This window comes from Rhinatrema bivittatum, chromosome 5 (genome assembly GCF_901001135.1).
Source record: "Rhinatrema bivittatum chromosome 5, aRhiBiv1.1, whole genome shotgun sequence".
NCBI lineage: Eukaryota > Metazoa > Chordata > Amphibia > Gymnophiona > Rhinatrematidae > Rhinatrema > Rhinatrema bivittatum.
Genome location: NC_042619.1, coordinates 305,905,988 through 305,924,959, shown reverse-complemented (window position 1 = coordinate 305,924,959; position 18,972 = coordinate 305,905,988). Strand labels below are relative to the sequence as shown.

The following is an 18,972-nucleotide window of genomic DNA, read 5'->3' as shown; positions in this document are numbered from 1 at the left end:
GGAGGGAACTGTTCTTAAGGAGACTCCTGCTTCAGAAATATGTAAGAAGGGCTCCCTGCAAGATAAGGCCAGAAGCTCAGAAACACACCTTGCTGAGGAGATAGCCACAAGAAAAACAACCTTCAGTCTCATATTCTTCAGGGTCATTCATTTCAATGGCTCAAAAGGAGCATTACAAAGGGTGCAGAGAACCAGAATGAGCTTCTTCGAAGGACAGGGGTTCTGGACAGGAGGACACAAATGCTTAGCCCCGCTCAGAAAACGAGCCACATCTGGATGAGAGGCTAGTGCAACCCCCTGCACCTTTCCACGAAAATAACAAAGGGCTGCCACCTGAACTCGTAGGGAATTAAACGCCAGCCACTTGGCTAATCCAGCCTGTAAAAAATCCAGAACATCCGGAATTGAAGCCCTGGATGGCTGCACTTCGTAGTCTAGACACCAGGATTCAAACACTCCCCAAACTACCATGGAGGTAGAAGTTTTAAGGGAATGTAAGAGCGTGGCAATAACCGCATTCGAGTAACCTTTACTCCTTAATCACTGCCTTTCAAAAGCCATGCCGCTAGACAAAAGTGATCTATCTCTCCAAAACAAACGGGGCCTTGTTGCAGGAGATTCGGAGCCAGCCGAAATCTCAGCAGACCATCCACTGCTAGATTCAGAAGGTCGGCAAACCACGGACGCCTCAGCCACTCTGGAGCCACGAGTATCACCTTGCCCAGATGAGCTTCGATGCAGCGCAGAACTTTTCCGACCAACGGCCACGGCGGAAAGACGTACAACAGAACATCCTTTGGCCAGGGAAGGACTAGAGCATCTACCCCTTCTGCTCCTGGTTCCCGTCGCCGACTGAAAAATCAAGGAGCCTTGGCATTGCGGCACGTCACCATGAGATCCATGGAGGGCATGGTACAGCGTGTGCACAGAAGACGAAAGGTCCAACTGGTGGCGGCTGAGAAAATCGGCTTGCACATTGTCCACCCTGGCAATGTGAGAGGCCGCAATCTTGTAGAGGTGTTGCTCCACCCAGTTGATTAAAAGCTGAGCTTCTGCCACCACCGGACGACTTCTGGTTCCCCCCTGACGATTGATGTAAGCCACCATCGTCGCCTTGTTGGAGATCACTGATCATCCATCTAAAGGAAGGAGGGCCTGCAGCGCCAACCGAACCACTTTGATTTCCAACCGATTGATCGACCAGGAGGATTCCGTTCTTGTCCATTGGCCTTGCACTGCCATTCCTTGACAAAACACTCCCTATCCGGAGAGGCTGGCATCGGTGGTTACCACTATCCAGGAGGGAATTTCCAAATCCACCTCCCGCCGTAAATTGTCTGGACACAGCCACCAAAGAAGACTGGACCGTGCCGAATCCGTCAGTGGGAGGAGAAGATGAAACTGTTTGGAGAGTGGATTCCACTGGGAGAACAAAGCTGACTGAAGAGGACGCATATGCGCAAAGGCCTAAGGCACCAGTTTGAGAGTGGAAGCCATCGAACCAAGGACCTGCAAATAATCCCAGACCCAGGGATGAGGCATGTATCGCAAGGACTCCACCTGAGTGAGAAGCTTGGACAATCTTTCCTCTGTAAGAAAAACCTTTCCCAAGATCGTGTTGAACTGAGCACCAAAAACCTCCAAGGACTGGGAGGGAACTAGGTGACGCTTGTCGGGGTTGACCACCCAACCCAACGAGCTCAACATCTGTAGCACCCTCTGCACCGCTGTTCTGCAAAGATGTTCTGACTTCGCTTGAATCAGCCAATCATCCAGGTAGGGATGTACCAGAATCCCCTCCTTTCGCAGGGCCGCTACCACAACCACCATCACCTTGGTGAAGACACTGGGCGCTGTCGCCAGACCGAACGGTTGAGCGCAAAATTAAAAATGATGCCCCAGGATCGCAAACCGCAAATATTTCTGATGATCCGGGCGTATAGGAATGTACAAGTAAGCTTCTGTCAGATCCAGAGACGCTAGAAATTCCCCTTTGTGTACAGATGCTGTCACCGAGTGAAGAGTTTCCATCCGAAAACGAGGCACCTTTAGAGTCCAATTGACTCTCTTTAAGTCTAGGATGGGACGGAAGGTGCCTTCCTTCTTGGGCACCATGAAGTACATGGAGTACTGCCCTCACCTAAGCTCTCCTGCGGGTACCGGAACTATGGTGCCTAGATCCTGTCACCACCGCAGTGTCTTGTACCGCCCGGCATTTTTGGTGGTATCCACATGGGGAAACCATGTACCGCTCATAGATCAGCCAAGCAAAATCTAATGCATAACAGTTGTTCTACTATATTGAGGACACACTGATCTGAGGTTAAGTTGGTCCACTCTTCTAGAAAAAGAGATAACCTCCCCCCTATTCTTGGGATGGAAAAGTGGACCGGCCTCGCTTCATTGTGCTGACTTGGGACCCCCATGAGATTGTGGGGCTCCATCTCTGGCAGGCAGGCGCCCTCGAAAGGACTGATTCCAAGAAGATTGGCAGCCGGGACCCTGTCGAAAGGACGAACCGGCGGACCATGAAGAGCGAAACTGGCGATTTCCCCAAAATCTCGCCCATTGAGGAAAGGATCCTCTCATCCTGGGTCTATCCTCCGGCAACCTATGGACTTTATTCTCCCCGAGAGATTTTATCATGTCCTCCAATTGTTGCCCGAAAAGCAGCTTACCCTTGAAGGGTAAGGAACTCAGTTGAACTTTAGACGAAACATCCGCAGCCCAGTGTCTAAGCCAGAGGAGCCTGCGGGCGGACAAGGCCGAGACCATAGTCCTGCCAGAAGTCCGTAACAGACGATAAAGCGTGTCAGCACTGTAAGCTACCGCTGCCTCCAGGCGCCCCGCTTGCACTGCCTCACTTGCAGAAAGGGATGCTGCTGCTTACAAATCCTGCACCCAGCGGAGACTGGCTCGTAGCACGAAATTGCTGCACATAGCGGCCTGGACTTCTAGGGCGGAAACCTCAAAAAGCTTTTAAAGTTGCAACTCCAGTTTGCAATCCTGCAAATCCTTCTGGGCAGTGGCACCTGTTACCGGGATGGTGGATTTCTTGGTCACTGCCGAGACCGAGGTGTCCACCTTAGGGGACCTTAAGGAGGTCCAGCGCTTCCTCTGGAAGTGGGTATAACTTGTCCATAGCCCAACTTAAACCAAGGTCCGGAGTGTCCCACTCCTTAAACAAAAATCCGTAACTGACATATGAAATGGAAAGGATCGAGCTGGACCTCTGAGCCCCATCACCAGATCCATAGCCCCAAACCGTGAGTCCTCCGGAGGAACCTCAATGCCCAGCTCCTCCAGAATGGCCGGGATAAATGGACCGAGTTCATCCCTTCTGAACAGGCGGACCACTTTGGGATCATCGCCCTCCACTAGAGGCGCGCCCACTGGCTTGGCCGGCTGGAGCTGGTGATCCTGATCCGCATCTGGTCCCTCACCAGGGGCTTGCGAAGGAGACTCCCCTTCATCTGCACCGTCCGTATCTGAACTGTCCACAGGACCGGAAAGGGACCGGAGAGGGCGTTTGGCCTTGGGAGCTTCTATGCCACTGTGTGACTTTGTACGCTTGTGGAGTGATGAGGCTCCTGTCGCAGCCCCCAGCGACATTGGGACCTCATGGGGTACCTTAGTACCCTGGCTCTTTGCTGCTTTCCGTGCTTTGAAGGCTTTATGCAGCAACAAAACAAAATTGGAGGAGAACAAGGAAGAAGACTTATCCGAGTCTTTTCCCTGTTCCTCCTCTGAGGAAGAGATCTGAGCTGCCTGCAAGTCGCCCCGCCCCCAGGGGCAGGACACGGCAAAAGAGGTGGCGGGGAGCTACCCTCCCCCAGGGCAGCCTTCTCCTGCTCCTGCTCCATGAATATTCGCAGGAAGGCTTCAGTACCTGTGCTGAGGAGAAAATGGTCCTGAGACTTCCGCAGCAATTCTGCCCTCCCAGGGTCCCTGCATGCTCTAGAGCTGCTGTGATGCGATTTCGCCGGAATCGGCTTCCCTGAAAAGCATTCCCCTCCCAACAAGCAACCGGTACAAACTCCGGCCCGCAGGCCGCACCATGCGGCATGATCCCCGAGCTAAATTAGGATTGGGGCCCGAAAAAAGAACCAGTGCAACCAAGACAAACCCCCGGGAGCTCGTAGAACTGAAAAAGACGGCGAAAACGGCGACGGAAGGAAGGAGGGCCGAAAGAGACAGCTAGGCCAGCTCAGAAATTAAATAAATCACCTCAGCGTTGTTTTTTTTTTCCCTTATGTGCAGATATTCAGAGGGTGAGTGAACCAGGCTCCCCGGTATCACCCTCTGCCGCGGGCAGTTACAGGACTCCCAACCCTCTGCTCCAGAGCCTCTGCTACCAGGGGGGATGGTCCCACCAGGTCCTAGCAAACCCCTGGGAGGCTTAAAGAGATATCTTCTCTCTTTATTTTTGTTTTTACTAAATCCTTGTCTTTTTAAGATTCCCGAAGGAACGAATACCAACAAACTAAAAACCTAACACCAAACCCAGACTAAAGGTTTTAAACCTCCACCATCTGCTGGAGACAGAGAAATACTGACAGACTCTAGGTGGCACCTCAGGGGTATAAGACGGAGTCCGTTAAAACTTCTCTGTCTCCATCTGCTGGAGAGGAGGCAAAACCCAGGAGACTGGACTGATCCGGGTACGTACAGGGAAATAAGGTGATACCTTTTTTATTGGACTAACTTCATCCAGTTTTTAAGCAGCTTGTAAAGGAGTAGCCCTATAAACCCCTCTTTACCCTATATGGGACCAGGCATCTAGCCTGGTACACCTTAAACCCATAGTGGGAGAAAGCTGCGTGGGCAGGATAAGAGGCAGTGCCCAGCCTCTCTGGTATAAGGTAATGGCGGGACGTACACTGCTGGAGGTAAGCAGTCTCTGCCTTTGTATGCTGATAATTGTAAATAAAGCTGCAGGTCGTAAGAAGAAAGGCTGGAGTCAGTGTGGTTACTGCCTCCAGCCTAAGAAAGTTACTCAGCTATCCCTAGGGACCTCCATTTTTTGTTTTTATGTTTCCTGGGAATTTATCAGGGTTTACTTTCACAAGAATAAAAATGGGAGATAATCAGTGGGGGGAAAAAATTACCATTTTTCCAGGTGAGTATTGGAGCTTAGTTTGGTGTACTGAAAAGTTAGGACAGGGAAGTGGAGATAGGGAAGGGCTATGGGGTGAGATATAGGCTGCTGAAGAAAGAGATGGGGAGAAAGCAAGAAGGCGTGGGAAGGGGGGAGAGATCTGGGATGCTTAACGAGAAGGGTGATGGGGATAGTGAGGTGGGATGCTGAAGAGAAGGAGGAGAGGTCTGCCCCCCAAAAGGCAACAAAGGCTCTCTCGCCCCAACATAATTTTCAGTTCTATATGCTGAGCCTACCAAGCCTTTGTTGGTTTTCTTGTGGAGGGTAGGGGTATGGATATGGATAGGAGGGAGAATAAAGAGCAAAAGGAGGGGGTGGAAAGGAGAAGGAGGAGGTGGAAAAGGGAGCCCTCCCCCAACAAAAATGATAACCAGGTCTCTCTTCTCAGCCTCCTCCTCTTCCTTCCTCTAGCATCCCTCCTTTCCTTCAGCCTCTCCCTCTAACTCCCACTTGCTCTCATCCCCACCTCCTTTCCCTCTAATACCCTCACTCACACCTTCCCCCACAATCCCATCATTCCTTTACTGCCCCACCCACAATCCCCTCATTCTTTTCACAATCCCTTCACTCCCTCCCCCCTCAATCCTTTCACCCACGTCCTTCAGTCCTCCGTCGTCGTCCCCTCCCCCCCCCCTGCCAGCGCTGCCACGATGCCGTCATCTACCTCTGAAAGAATCAAGGCCTTGCAAGGTCTTGGGCCTCTTCCTGCTCCACAGCTGTCGCCACCTGATGATGTCATTCAGGCGCCAGCAGCCGAGAGCAGGAAGAGGAACTGAGACACCGCAAGGCCAGGATTCTGGGTGAGTGAGCAGGGAGCAGGGGCAGGGGCAGTGGCAGCAGTGACCACCACCGCCGAGGGAGGGGGGTGACAGCACCAAGCTAAAGCCTTCATCATGTCTTTTTGCTGTTCCGGTTGCCATGGCCCTTGCAGCCGCTCCCCCCCCCCCCCCCCCCCCCACTTCCGATGCCTATGAAATTAGGGTAAAAATTGGTTTAAACCAATCTTCATCTTTATAAAAATCCAGGAATTTACGAGTAGAAAATCGGTTTAAACTGAAAATGAAGATCCCTAGCTTTTGAGAGCTAATAATTTCCTCCTCAGGTCAGAATAGAATGAGCAAACGGTGACATTACCAGAAAATATATGTGAATTATAAAAGGCATTCCAATGATAGTGTGAAGGGAAAGGTGGGTGAAAGTGGTAAGGGGGGTTTGATGGGTGATCGAAGGTGTCAGGCATGGATCATAATGTGATAAGAAACCTAGATTTTGAGTTTTCTCGACAATTGCAATGTTTCAGACTTAGGTGGTGGTTTTTCTTAGCTTTTCCATCTCTGGGTTTTATGTAAGTACAAGGAATACTCGCTCTGTGGGTTTCCATTCTTTGTATTGCAGATTTGTCATGGGTGTTTTACGGGAACGAGCAATCTTACCGAGGATGATTTTGGGGTTGGAATTATTTTTTTGTTTGAAGGATTCAGTTCAGACTTTGAGGTGTTTGTCCCTGTCTGTTGGATCAAAGCATATACTGTGGGTCATGGGCTGCGTGAGAGACTGGTCAACATTTACAGGAAATGTTTAAGTTATTGCTGCTTAAGGAGGTACCACCAGAATAAAGGGCTCATGTACTTTTTCACAGGGATATTTATTGTTGAATAAATAATCAAGATAACTCTACTGAATAAATAACATACAAAAAGGATGTATCTCAGGGCTTCCCAAACCTTTCCTAGGGACTCCACAGCCATTCAGGATATCTACAGTGAGTACCGTATGCATGAGATAAATCTGCATAGTATTTGCAAATTTATCTCATGCTTATTCATTGTGGATAGCCTGAAACTCTGACTGGCTAGGTGTCTCCTGAAGACTAGGTTGAGAACCCCAGTTTAGATTAGGATCTAATCTTGTTTTGAGAATAAATTGTGCTAACATACAGACCATCCAAATGGGTTCTCGGCCTTTTTCTCAGCATTGTATTTGCATCTATTGGGGTCCCATCTATGCCTGTATTTTTCATGCATATTCACTGTTGCTGGCCCAAAAACCCAACTTGCCCAGATATGCCTCAAGGATTGGTTCGGGAATCACATTGTTGTCTTTCAGGGTGCTGGAATCAGACTCACCTTGTTGGATCCATCCGCAGACTCGAACAAGTATGTCATTATCGCCTGAAAAAAGAAAAATCAAACAGGAGAATGCCATTTTCATCGCACATAGGCAAGACTGAGTCAGGCCTGGTTTGCATACCTGGGAACCTTTGATTTCCATTCACCCTGAGATTACCATGAATGCAGAGGAAGGGGCGAGGGACTCGATGTGCACAAACGTATTCTCATACACACACACACACATTAACACACTCACATATTAACACACTCACATGTTCACAATCACATGTCACAATCACTTTCACACCACACACACCCGCTCATTCTTACATGATCTCATTCCTCATTCTCTCATGCTCACATATACCTTTACTCCTCTCATTTTCCCACATATATACCCCCTCACACACACATGCTCACTCACTCACTTCTCTCCCTCCTCCACACACACACACACACACACGCCCACTCACCCTCACACCCATGTTCATTCACACTTTCACTTCTTTTCCTCCTAAACAAACACAACACACACTCACTCTCATAGACATGATTTTCCCTCCCCTGATAATGCTCCCTCCCCATGCACATACCCATTCACACATTATATATCTATATATCTATATCTATATATATATATATACGCACACACACACACACACATATACACAAACACACATGCCCTCCCTTACATACACACATTCATGCCCCTTCACATATACACACACGCACACATACCCCCCACTCACTCACTAACTCTCCCTACCCAAAACTCACCAGTAGTAGTAACCTCCTCCTTACAGCCAATAGCAGCTGCAGCAGCATCTTTTGCTGTTGCTGCTGCTTTTGCTGTCAGCTTCTCCCTTCTTCCTGTTCCCACAGGCCAATCGGAGGCCTCCTCCCTTCTTCCTGCCAGCACAGTCAGGAAAAAGGGAGAAGGCATACCACTGGTTCACAGGCACAGGAACATAAGATATGCCCTACTGGGTCAGATCAAGGGTCCATCAAGGCCAGCATCCTGTTTCCAACAGTGGCCAGTCCAAGTCACAGTACCTGGCAAGTACCCAAACATTAGATAGATCTCAAGCTACTATGGCTTATTAAATAATAGCAGTTTTTTCCTCTAGGAACTTATCCAAACCTTCTTTTTAAACCCAGTCACACTAACTGCCGTAACCACATCGTCTGGCAATAAATTCCAGAGCTTAACTATGCCCTGAGTGAAAAATAATTTTCTTCAATTTGTTTTAAATAAGCTACTTACTAACTTCATGGAGTGCCCCCTGGTCCTTCTATTATCTGAGAGAGTAAATAACCTTTCATAATTTTGTAGACCTCTATCATGAACAGCCCTAACTTCTTTAGCCTTTCATCATAGGGCAACCGTTCCATGCCCCTTATCATTTTGGATGCCCTTCTCTGCACTTTCTCTGGTGCAGCTATATCCTTTTTGAGATGCGGTGACCAGAATTGCACACTATTTTTAATTATTTTTCTCATTTTATCAAAGTTTCCCTTTTGAAAGTTTAGTGCTAGAGATGTGAATTTATTTACTGATCCCCTTCCAGTCATTAATTCAAATTTGATCATATTATGATCACTATTGCCAAGTGGCCCCGCCACTGTTATCTCTCTCACCAAATCCTGTGCTCCACTGAGAATTAGATTTAAAATTTCTCCTCTCATCGGTTCCTGAACCAATTGCTTCATAAAACTATCATTTATCCCATCCAGGAACTTTATCTCTCTAGCATGTCCTGATGTTTCACTTACCCAGTCAATATTGGGGTAATTGAAATCTCGCATTATTACTGCACTACCAATTTGGTTAGCTTCCCTAATTTCCCTTAGCATTTCACTGTCAGTCTCACCATCTTGACCAGGTGGAGGGTAGTATACTATCACTATAGTCTTCCCCAACACACAGGAGATTTCTACCCATAAAGATTTGATTGTGCATTTAGTCTCATGCAGGATGTTTATCCTGTTGGACTCTATGCCATCCCAGACATAAAGCGCGACACCGCCTCCCGGGTGCTCCTCTCTGTCATTGCGATATAATTTGTACCCCGGTATAGCACTGTCCCATTGGTTAAACTCCTTCCACCATGTCTCTGAGATGCCAATTAAGTCTATGTCATCATTCACTGCTATACACTCTAATTCTCCCATCTTACGTCTTAGACTTCTGGCATTAGCATACAAACATTTCAAAGTTTGTTTTTTGTTTGTATTTTCATTCTGCTGTTTAATTGATAGGGCTAAGTTAGAATTTTTTTTAGCTCAGGTGAGTTTTTGGTTACAGGCACTTGGACTACTTTTCTTATTATTGGAACCTCACTGTTGGGATGCCCAAATTCTAATGCATCATTAGTATCCTTTGAAGATACTTCTCTCTGAACCATGCGCTGCTGAGCGACTGTCGGCTTTCCCCTTTGTTCTAGTTTAAAAGCTTTTCTATCTCCTTTTTAAAGGTTAGCGCCAGCAGTCTGGTTCCACCCTGGTTAAGGTGGAGCCCATCCCTTCAGAAAAGACTCACCCCTTCCCCAAAAGGTTCCCCAGTTCCTTACAAAACTGAATCCCTCTTCCTTGCATCATCGTCTCATCCACGCATTGAGACTCCGGAGCTCTGCCTGCCTCTGGGGACCTGCGTATGGAACAAGGAGCAATTCAGAGAATGCTACCCTGGAGGTTCTGGATTTCAGCTTTCTACCTAAGAGCCTAAACTTGGTTTCCAGAACTTCCCTCCCACATTTTCTTATGTCGTTGGTGCCCACATGTACCACGACAGCCGGCTCCTCCCCAGCACTGTCTAAAATCCTATCTAGGTGACGCGTGATGTCTGCCAACTTCATACCAGGTAGGCATGTTACCAGGCGATCCTCACGTCGACCAGCTACCGAGCTGTCTACATTCCTAATAATCAAATCACCAACTATGATGGCCGACCTAACCCTTCCCTCCTGGGCAGTAGTCCTGGGAGACACATCCTCTGTGCAAGAGGACAATGTACCTCCTGGAGAGCAGGTCCTTGCTACAGGATCCTTTCCCACTGCACCAGGTTGATGGTCTCTGATCGCTTTCTCCTTCAAGGCATCACCAGAGCTGCCAGACTGGAGTTGGGAATTGGCTGTTATGTCCCTGAAGGTCTCATCTATATACCTCTGTCTACTTTAGCTCCTCCAGATCTGCCGCTCTAGCCTCCAGAGATCAGACTCGTTCTCTGACAGACAGGAGCACACATACAACTTCTCACTGGCAAGTAAATATCATGCTCAGTGCAAAGGACAGGGAGGCCCCCCTCTTGCTGCTAGACTGCTGCCTTCATCTTAAATTTGTTCAGTTCCTTGTTAAGTTTAGGTTGCTATGGGAGTAGGAATACGTACAATTTGGGTCCTTTAAATCTATTAGTTTATTCACTATTTATCTGGTAGTGACCTACAAGGGAATGATTAAACTCTTGATAAGGTGTGGGAAATTTCTGAATTTAAGTTAAAAGGCTGATTATTATTATTTTTTTAGTGTGACAGTGTCACCTGCCTAAAAATTAAAGGATGAGCTGGGGAGGTGGTGGGAGGGAGGGAAGTACAAACACACAACTCCTGGTTTTTGCCTGCCCTTTCACTAGCTATTTAATACAGACACAGAAACACACTAAATAATATACCCCGATAGTTTCCTTCTCCCCAAAACTTTTAAGTTCTAAAACTTTTCCCCACGCAGTACTTATAGATTCTTTTCAGCCACCAGCATGGTGACTCTCTCCTCTCAGTGCTCCGATAGATCACAGGGCAGGGAAAAGAAAGCAGGCATTTAATTGGCCCATGTAGGCCAATCAGGCGCCTTCCAAGCTGGCTGCTTCCCTAGCGCAGCAGCAGCAGGGCACCCGGAGATTGTAGATGTTCGCCCGGAGACCCGGCAATTCCATTAGAATGCCGGAGTCTTTGGGTCAAATCCGGAGAGTTCCCAGGTATGCTGGTTTGGCCTGATTGCACTCAGGGCCTTGTGGCTCTAATTTACCTAGAAAATGTAAAAGCTCATTTTCTCTGCATGCAATGGGATAAAACCAGGCCTGGCTCAGTGTGTTGGTAAAACCTGGAATCAGCTAAGCTGGCAACCCTACTGGGAGAGTACTGCTGGGGATAAATACCACACACAGAGCATAAATGTTCATTTAGTGTTTGAGTCCAGAAAGCAGATCCTCATAGACTCAGGTTGCCAGCTGGCTCCATCTTTTCAGGACAGATTGATCCAGTCCTTCTTTTACCCCTCTGCATGCATGAACCTGCAGTCCTGCTTTTCTTGGTGACTCACTAATGGAATCAGGACTGCACGCAGTGGGGTAAAACCAGACTGGATCAGCCTGTCCTTGATGACCTGGAGAACTAATGTGACTGGAAATACTCACATCTGTGTAGTTATAATCGCTGTTGGTGGCAAGGAACACCTTCCCCACCTCCTTCATCCGGCTCAGCAGGAGGGGTATCCGGACCTAAGGACACACAACTGAAATGAGTATCAGACTACTGACCTGAGAAGTGACCACGGATCTTATTTCTAGGAATGGTCACAGAAACAGAAGTTACTTTTTAGTGTCTCCTTGTCATAGAGACTAAAATCTGCCAGGTGACCCACTGCGAGAAGGGAGTGTGCTGTTTGAGGTTAGGGCCCTGGCTATTCCCTCTAGAGTAAGCTTCTGAGGAAAGTATCTTCGAAAGATACTAATGAAACAGGAGAGTTTGGGCATCCCAACAGAGAGGTTCCAATAAAAGCAAAAGTAGTCCATGTGCCTATAAGTAAAGAATCATCTGAGCTAAAGAATTCCAAATTATCCCTATCAACTGAAAAGCAGGTTGTTAATGCAAACAAAAAACACACTTTGAAACATGCATGCCAATGCCAGAAGTCTAAGAAGTAAGATGGGAGAGTTAAAGTGTATAGCAGTGAAGGATGAGATAGACATAATTGTCATCTCAGAGACCTGGTGGAAGGAGGATAACCAATGGGACAGTTCTATAACAGGATACAAAGTATATCGCAATGATAGGGAGAATCAATTTGGTGGGGTGTGGTGGTTTATATCCGGGAGGGCATAGAGTCCAACAGGATAAAGAGTATGCAAGAGACTAAATGCACAGTAGAATCTATATGGGTAGAAATCCCATGTGTGTTGGGTAAGAGTATAGTGATAGGAGTATACTACTGTCCACCTGGCCAAAACGATGAGATGGACAGTGAAATGCTAAGAGAAATCAGGGAAGTTAACCAATTTTGCAGTGCAGTAATAATGGGAGATTACAATTACCCCAATATTGACTTGGTAAATGTAACATCAGGACATGTTAGAGCAGAGCTTCCTAAACCTGTCCTGGGGACCCCACAGCCAGTCAGGTTTTCAGGATATCCAGAATGAATATGCATGATATAAATTTGCATATACTGAGTCTCCATTGTATGCAAATGGGAAGTCCTGTGTTAGAGACAAAGTTCCTGGATGGAATAAATGACTGTTTCATGGAGCAATTGGTTCAGGAACTGACAAGAGAGGGAGCTATTTTAGATTTAATGCTTAGTGGAACACAGGATTTGGTGAGAGAAGTAATGGTGGTGGAGCCATTTGGCAATAGTGATCATAACATGATCATATTTGAACTAATGACTGGAAGGGGGACAATAAGTAAATCTGCAGCTCTCATACTATTTTTCATAAGGGAAATTTTGATAAAATGAGGAAAATAGAAAAAAACTGAATGGTGCAGCTGCAAAGGTTAAAAGTGTATAACAGGTATGGAGATTGTTTAAAAATGCAATCTTAGAAGCACAGTCCATTAACAGCCCAATTTTAAAAGGGCCACGCACGTAAATAATGGGTATTGTGTGTGTGTGGCTGGCCCTTGCATGCACTGTGCGCATTTTCGGAAGGGCCCAGCCACATGCATATCCCCCCTTGCACGTCAAAATGCCAAACCTCTCCGAAGGGGCGGGCTGGGGGGGTGGGCCATTATCCGCTGGCCCGGGGAAGCGCGTGCCGGAAGATTACTTCTGCTCTGGAGGAGCAGTAACAAAATAAAAAAATTAGGGATAGGTAGGGTTAGGTTAGGGATCGGGGAGGAGAGGAGAGGAGAGGAGAGGGGAAGAGGTAGGAAGGGTAGAGTTAGGGATAGGAAAGCTCCCTCCCAGTCCGCTCCTTAATTGGAGCGGACTGGGAGGGAACTGGGGGAGGCTCGATTGCGTTGCTGCGCGTAGGTTATAAAATCCCCCTCTCCTGCATGCATGAATCGCTGGTCGCCCGCACATGTGCACGTGGATTTTTAAATCCGGCACACATGTGCGCACGGCCATCAGATTTTATAACATGCGTGCACTGGGCGCGCACTTGTTATAAAATCGGCGCATGCATGTGCACAGGCTGGGAACGTGCACACATGGACGCACGTGCACGGTTTTGAAAATCTACTCTTAAGAAAGGTGGAAGGAAGGCCAAACAATTACCAGCATGGTTGAAAGGTGAGGTAAACAAAGCTATTTTGGCTAAAAAAGACATCCTTCAAAAATTGGAAGAAGGAACCATCTGAAGAAAATAGGAAAAAGCATAAGCATTGTCAAGTTGAGTGTAAAACACTGATAAGACAGGCTAAGAAAGAATTTGAAATGAAATTGGCTGTAGAGGCAAAAACTCATAATAAAACCTTTTTTAAATGTATCCAAAGCAGGAAACCTGTGAGACAGTCGGTTGGACTATTAGACGATTGAGGGGTGAAAAGGGATCTTAAGGAACATAAGGCCATTGCAGAAAGACTAAATAAATGCTTTGCTTCTGTGTTTACTAATGAGGATGTTGGGGAGATATCGGTTCCAGAGATGGTTTTCAAGAGTGATGAGTCAGATGAACTGAACCAAATCACAGTGAATCTGGAAGATGTAGTAAGCCAGATTTGCTACTCTTTAATTTGTCAATCACCTGGACCGGATGGTATGCACCTCAGGATTCCGAAGGAACTAAAAAATGAAATGTCAGATCTATTAGTTAAAATTTGTAACTTATCATTAAAATCATCCATTGCACCTGTCTGAAGACTGGAGGGTGGCTAATGTAACCCCAATATTTTAAAGGGGCTCCAGGGGTAATGTGTGAAACTATAGACCAGTTAGCCTGACTTTAGAGCCCGGAAAAATAGTGGAAACTATTCTAAAGATCAAAATCACAGAGCATATAGAAAGACATGGTTTAATGGTGAAGAATAGGCCGAGCAGATAACCAAGAATTCCCAGATGCCTCTGCTGTATTGTGGCCTATCAGAGGTGAATGAACTCTGAGTGCTTTTCTGAGCATGACTTGCAGAATATCCCTGAGATCGACCTACTGGCAGGCTCTGCAAAGCCTATAATTACAGGCCAGGAAGACATTAATGACAACTGGGTCCAGGATGCAGGCTTTTGTCTTATAAATGCCTATTTCAACGAACAGAAGCCAGGTGAATGAAGATGCCCCTGAGGTGACAGTTTTAATTAAATCCTGGTGCCAAGAAACGGAATTCATGCTGAGTTTCCTATTGAAACCACAGACTTGCTATGTGTTTACACAATTAAAGAATATCAAAAGAAGAACAGAAGAATACATTGCATCAAAGCCAGGATGATACAGGAACTTGTATGATGGGAGGATGGTTCAGGGAAGACTAGTATAGAATGATTTTTACAATTGAATGGGGGGTGTCATCACAAGCATTTCCTATACAGGATAGATTGTCATGACAACAGCATCATGTGTTTATGGGCGGTTACACCTTTCTGGAAGTTTCGGCAATACTGTATGTTTTAATTATAAAAGAAGGCTCTCTTCCTGTATTAGATGAGATGCAAGTTATTACTAATAGAGGGCAGTCATATTGCATCTCCCAGAACACTTGTCTTGGACTTTCTTATAAACAGCTGAATAAATTATATTTTAAAATCTTTTTCTGAATCGAAGTGTTCTGATTGCCCTGTCCCTGTGATACAAAAATTATATACATTTTGGCACCCCAGATGGGACATTAATAGCTGTTGTTATTATAATTATTAGCCGTAGTGCTACGTGTGGTGGACACACTCGCACTAGGTTCTTGGGTATTTTATCCAAAGATTGAGTTGCCCAGGTAGACTGGAGGTTATCCCGAAATATTATGAGTTCGGAGCAGATGTGGAATGAAGTAGGATCCATTTTGTGAGTATGTACCAAGAAAAAAAAAAAAAAAAAAAGGAAAAAATCTGTAAGTATCAATGTTTTTATTTTATTTGTTGTACAGTGTATATAGATTGTGTGTTGCATCGGGTTCAGAATACTTTTTGCAAAATGTTTTTTAATGTATGTTAGGGAGACAGGACATGAGTTGATGATTTGATTAAAATCTAAACTAAGTTATGCTATTTTCAGATTGAACAGTTGAAAAACAGAGGGGTAGCCAGCACTAGTCAGTCTGGGGTCTTTTGTCCTCAGACCGCATGGCTTTAGGCTCGGCAGCAGTTTCACTTTACACCTGGGGAGCGGCTGAGTAGAGCAGTTGTGAGTGTGTAGATTCAGAAGGAGAAGGAGGGAATAAATTAAAATTGGTACAGGGCTGAATGATGTAGCCATGGCTGGCCACAAGGATTCTTATGTTTACTGTAAACGTAGAAGAAGAATAAGCAGCCCAGTAAGCTTCACACATTTTTCTTATACTTATCTGTTTCTCTTAGTTTTTGGATTTATTTCCCACCATTAATGCAGAGATGCTTTTAGAATTGTGTGATTAACGAGAGTTTATTGTGAAGAGATTTTAGCACTATGTGCAGTGTGTTTTATTTCATTTGGTAAGAACGAAAGCATGAACCTGTGTTTATTTAAAGCCATTCATAATTAGATTTGATTTATCATTGGAGAGGGATGTATCGTTTTTTCTTTGGTCAGGGGTATAGGCAGAGAGATAGAAAGGAAAACAATCTATAGATATACTAAATGAGAGCGATGCCAGTTTAATGAAATGATCTGTTTAAGTGTTTTTATCACTTAACAAACCGATTCATTGAGTGTAACAGTTGTTTGGCGGGAGAGGAGGTGAACCCCCCTTAGGAATGTGTTTGAGAAGAAAGAAAAAAAAAACCTGGGAGTGAGTCACTTTTAAAATGGATTTTACAGTTCTGCTGAGAGGTTTGAGATTTAAGTATGTTATAGGACTGAGTGCAAAGGTGATAGAAGAGGGACTAATGAATTGATCTGTTTAATGTGAAAACAGAAATTTGTGTTGAAAGTATAGGGAAAGTGAATATTAGGGATGAGAGATGACGTAATGTTAAAGAGGGAAGAGATTTATTTTTATGATGCTGCTGGTAGGTACGAATGAATATGCAGAAGGCTGTGTGCTGGGAAATTTAGAATGTTTTGGGTAAAAGTAGAAAAAAGATGTAAGTTAGTTGCATTTAATTGTGTGAAGATATGATTTATTTTAAATTAAACACAGGTCAGAAATGAATGGACGGCATTAATATGCATGACCTTTATGCGGCAGTATGTGGTAATTACAGTATTTATGTTATATTCTCAGGATGATAGATAGTTCCCAGTTTTGATTATATTTTACTAGCGGCTAACTTTTAGAAGAAAGGGAATGAATTAGGTTGTTTATTTTGATGGGAGTTCAGGTATTACATGTTTGTATTGTGGACTGGTTAGACGATATGTAAAGGAGAAAGATTGTGAGACGGTGAACAGCAGAGAGTTAAGCAGCAATGCCTATTATCTATTTATGTGCCAGTAAGAAAAACTTTTGGTTAATGCATATTAGTATGTGCCATCCTTTTATTTTGCAGACTTCCAGACTCCTAGCTGATATGTCTGTGCTTTTGGAAATGATTCGTATTTCTATTTAGGGTATTTACAGGATTTGGTAGTAAGAACTTTGTGGAACATATGCATATTGGATGGAAATAAAATGATTTCTAATTGATTTCTAATTAAGTGCAAAGTTGTCTGTTTTAAGTTTCTCTTTTAGAAGGCGAGTTAGGAGTTTACAAGCATAGGAAAACAAAAAAGATTTTAGATTTGTAAAAGGAAGTAGCTCTTATCACAGGGGACAGCGCCTCCTAGAGGTGGACCATCATAGAAAGGAAAGTAGCTTTATGACTGTTTTTTGCTGAATTAAGGTATAACAGTAGTTTGATTTTTAAGGAACCTGTAATGTCATTTTTAAATTTAATTTTAATCATTATATTAACTGTTATATATTAGATTTCTTTTCAGGGTACCAAAGCACAAAGTACATCTGTCTCTATGCTATGGGAGATGAAGAATGCAGTTTATTCCAGTTTGATTCCTTTTCAATTTTTGAATAGATCTATTTTAATTTTCATCCTGAGTTTTTGTTTTCTTTTGTGGATCGATCCGATTCTTTTATATTTTTAAAGTACTTTTTTTCTTTATGAGCTCAAAAGTTTGTCATGTTGTCTGGTCTATGTTACATGTGTACAATGAGGAATGAATGAATGCATGTATTATGTGGTCAGTGCTGTGACATATATGTTTTAATGTACAGTCTGAGTATTTATGTTTGTGGTCTAGACCATTGCATGATGTTTTGAAATAATGTGGGGATTATTTGGCAAATTAAATATAGGGAGTACGTGACATAAAAGTATTTTCTTACTACTTAATCGGATTTGTTGCACTTTTATTTAGGTTTGACTTCAAACACATGCATCTAATCTAAGGAGTTAAGAGATTCTGTCTTGCCATCATCACTGAATCCTACTAAAAGAACTATATACGCACTGAATGCAGAAATTATTCTTGGTCACAGACTTTCTTATATATATTATATGGACTGCAAGGCTTACAATTTATACCTGATTTTTGCTTTTTTCTTTGTTCTGTGGGAATGACTTTATGCAGAATTTCGGTTCTTTCATTCTCTGTCAGCACTTAGGTGTTCAGGTTAATGATATTATTTGAAGTGATACTGTTTTTATTAGTTTGTATGTTCCAAGTTAAGTAGTATTTTCCAGTCTTAGACTTTATAATACTTATATGCTGAATCAGCTAAACGCATATGTACTAGGTTTTTTTTTTTTATCTTTATCTATGGAAGCTGCTTTGATCACATAGAGGGTGCTGTGTCTCAGTGTGATTCAAATATGATAATGTAGGGTTCAAGTGGGAGATCTCTTTATATTTCTCTTCCACACTAGCCTAAGTTATAAGCTATTCCTATTCTTTTGTTTTGCAGCTTGCACTTAGAATAATCACTTTGCTGATCTTTAATATCTCGATATTCTATCTCTTATTCTAATGTTTTCGCTGAACCCGTCTTTGAATATCTTTTTCCTATGACACTATTTACTAGATTTTACCTAATGACTGTTTCACTTTCTTTCACAAAGATTTTTACTAGTGTAGCTTGTGATGTTTATTATGAGATTGTTCTCCTTGAAACAAATACATACCTTACACATGAGGAGCTCTGCTATGGGGATCTGTAACATTTTATTACTATATCTTTGGGTATATTAATTGCTCATTGTTCTTTTCTTCTTATCTTGGTCCTTTCACTATAAACTCTATCTGTGACTTATAAGCTAGTTGGTTTCTATTTAGGATTCCAAAAGGGAAGATATAATTTTCCTTAGTTCTGTTTTTTATTTATATTACATTCCTTCCTTCCCTGTGTAAAGTCTTACACTGATGGTTTA

The 18,972-nt window shown here is 44.2% G+C and overlaps 1 protein-coding gene across 2 annotated transcripts in view; it reads right to left on the bottom strand.

Moving 5' to 3' along the window:
* LOC115092864 (cytosolic purine 5'-nucleotidase-like) overlaps positions 1-18,972 on the bottom strand; it is a 148,146-nt gene that overhangs the window by 41,774 nt on the left and 87,400 nt on the right. For both annotated transcript variants that reach the window (XM_029604239.1, XM_029604240.1), the window contains exons 9-10: positions 11,678-11,761; positions 7,285-7,329 (exon numbers count right to left, since the gene is read on the bottom strand). In XM_029604239.1, the coding sequence (XP_029460099.1) occupies positions 7,285-7,329; positions 11,678-11,761 (129 nt within the window). The remainder of the gene's footprint in view (positions 1-7,284; positions 7,330-11,677; positions 11,762-18,972) is intronic.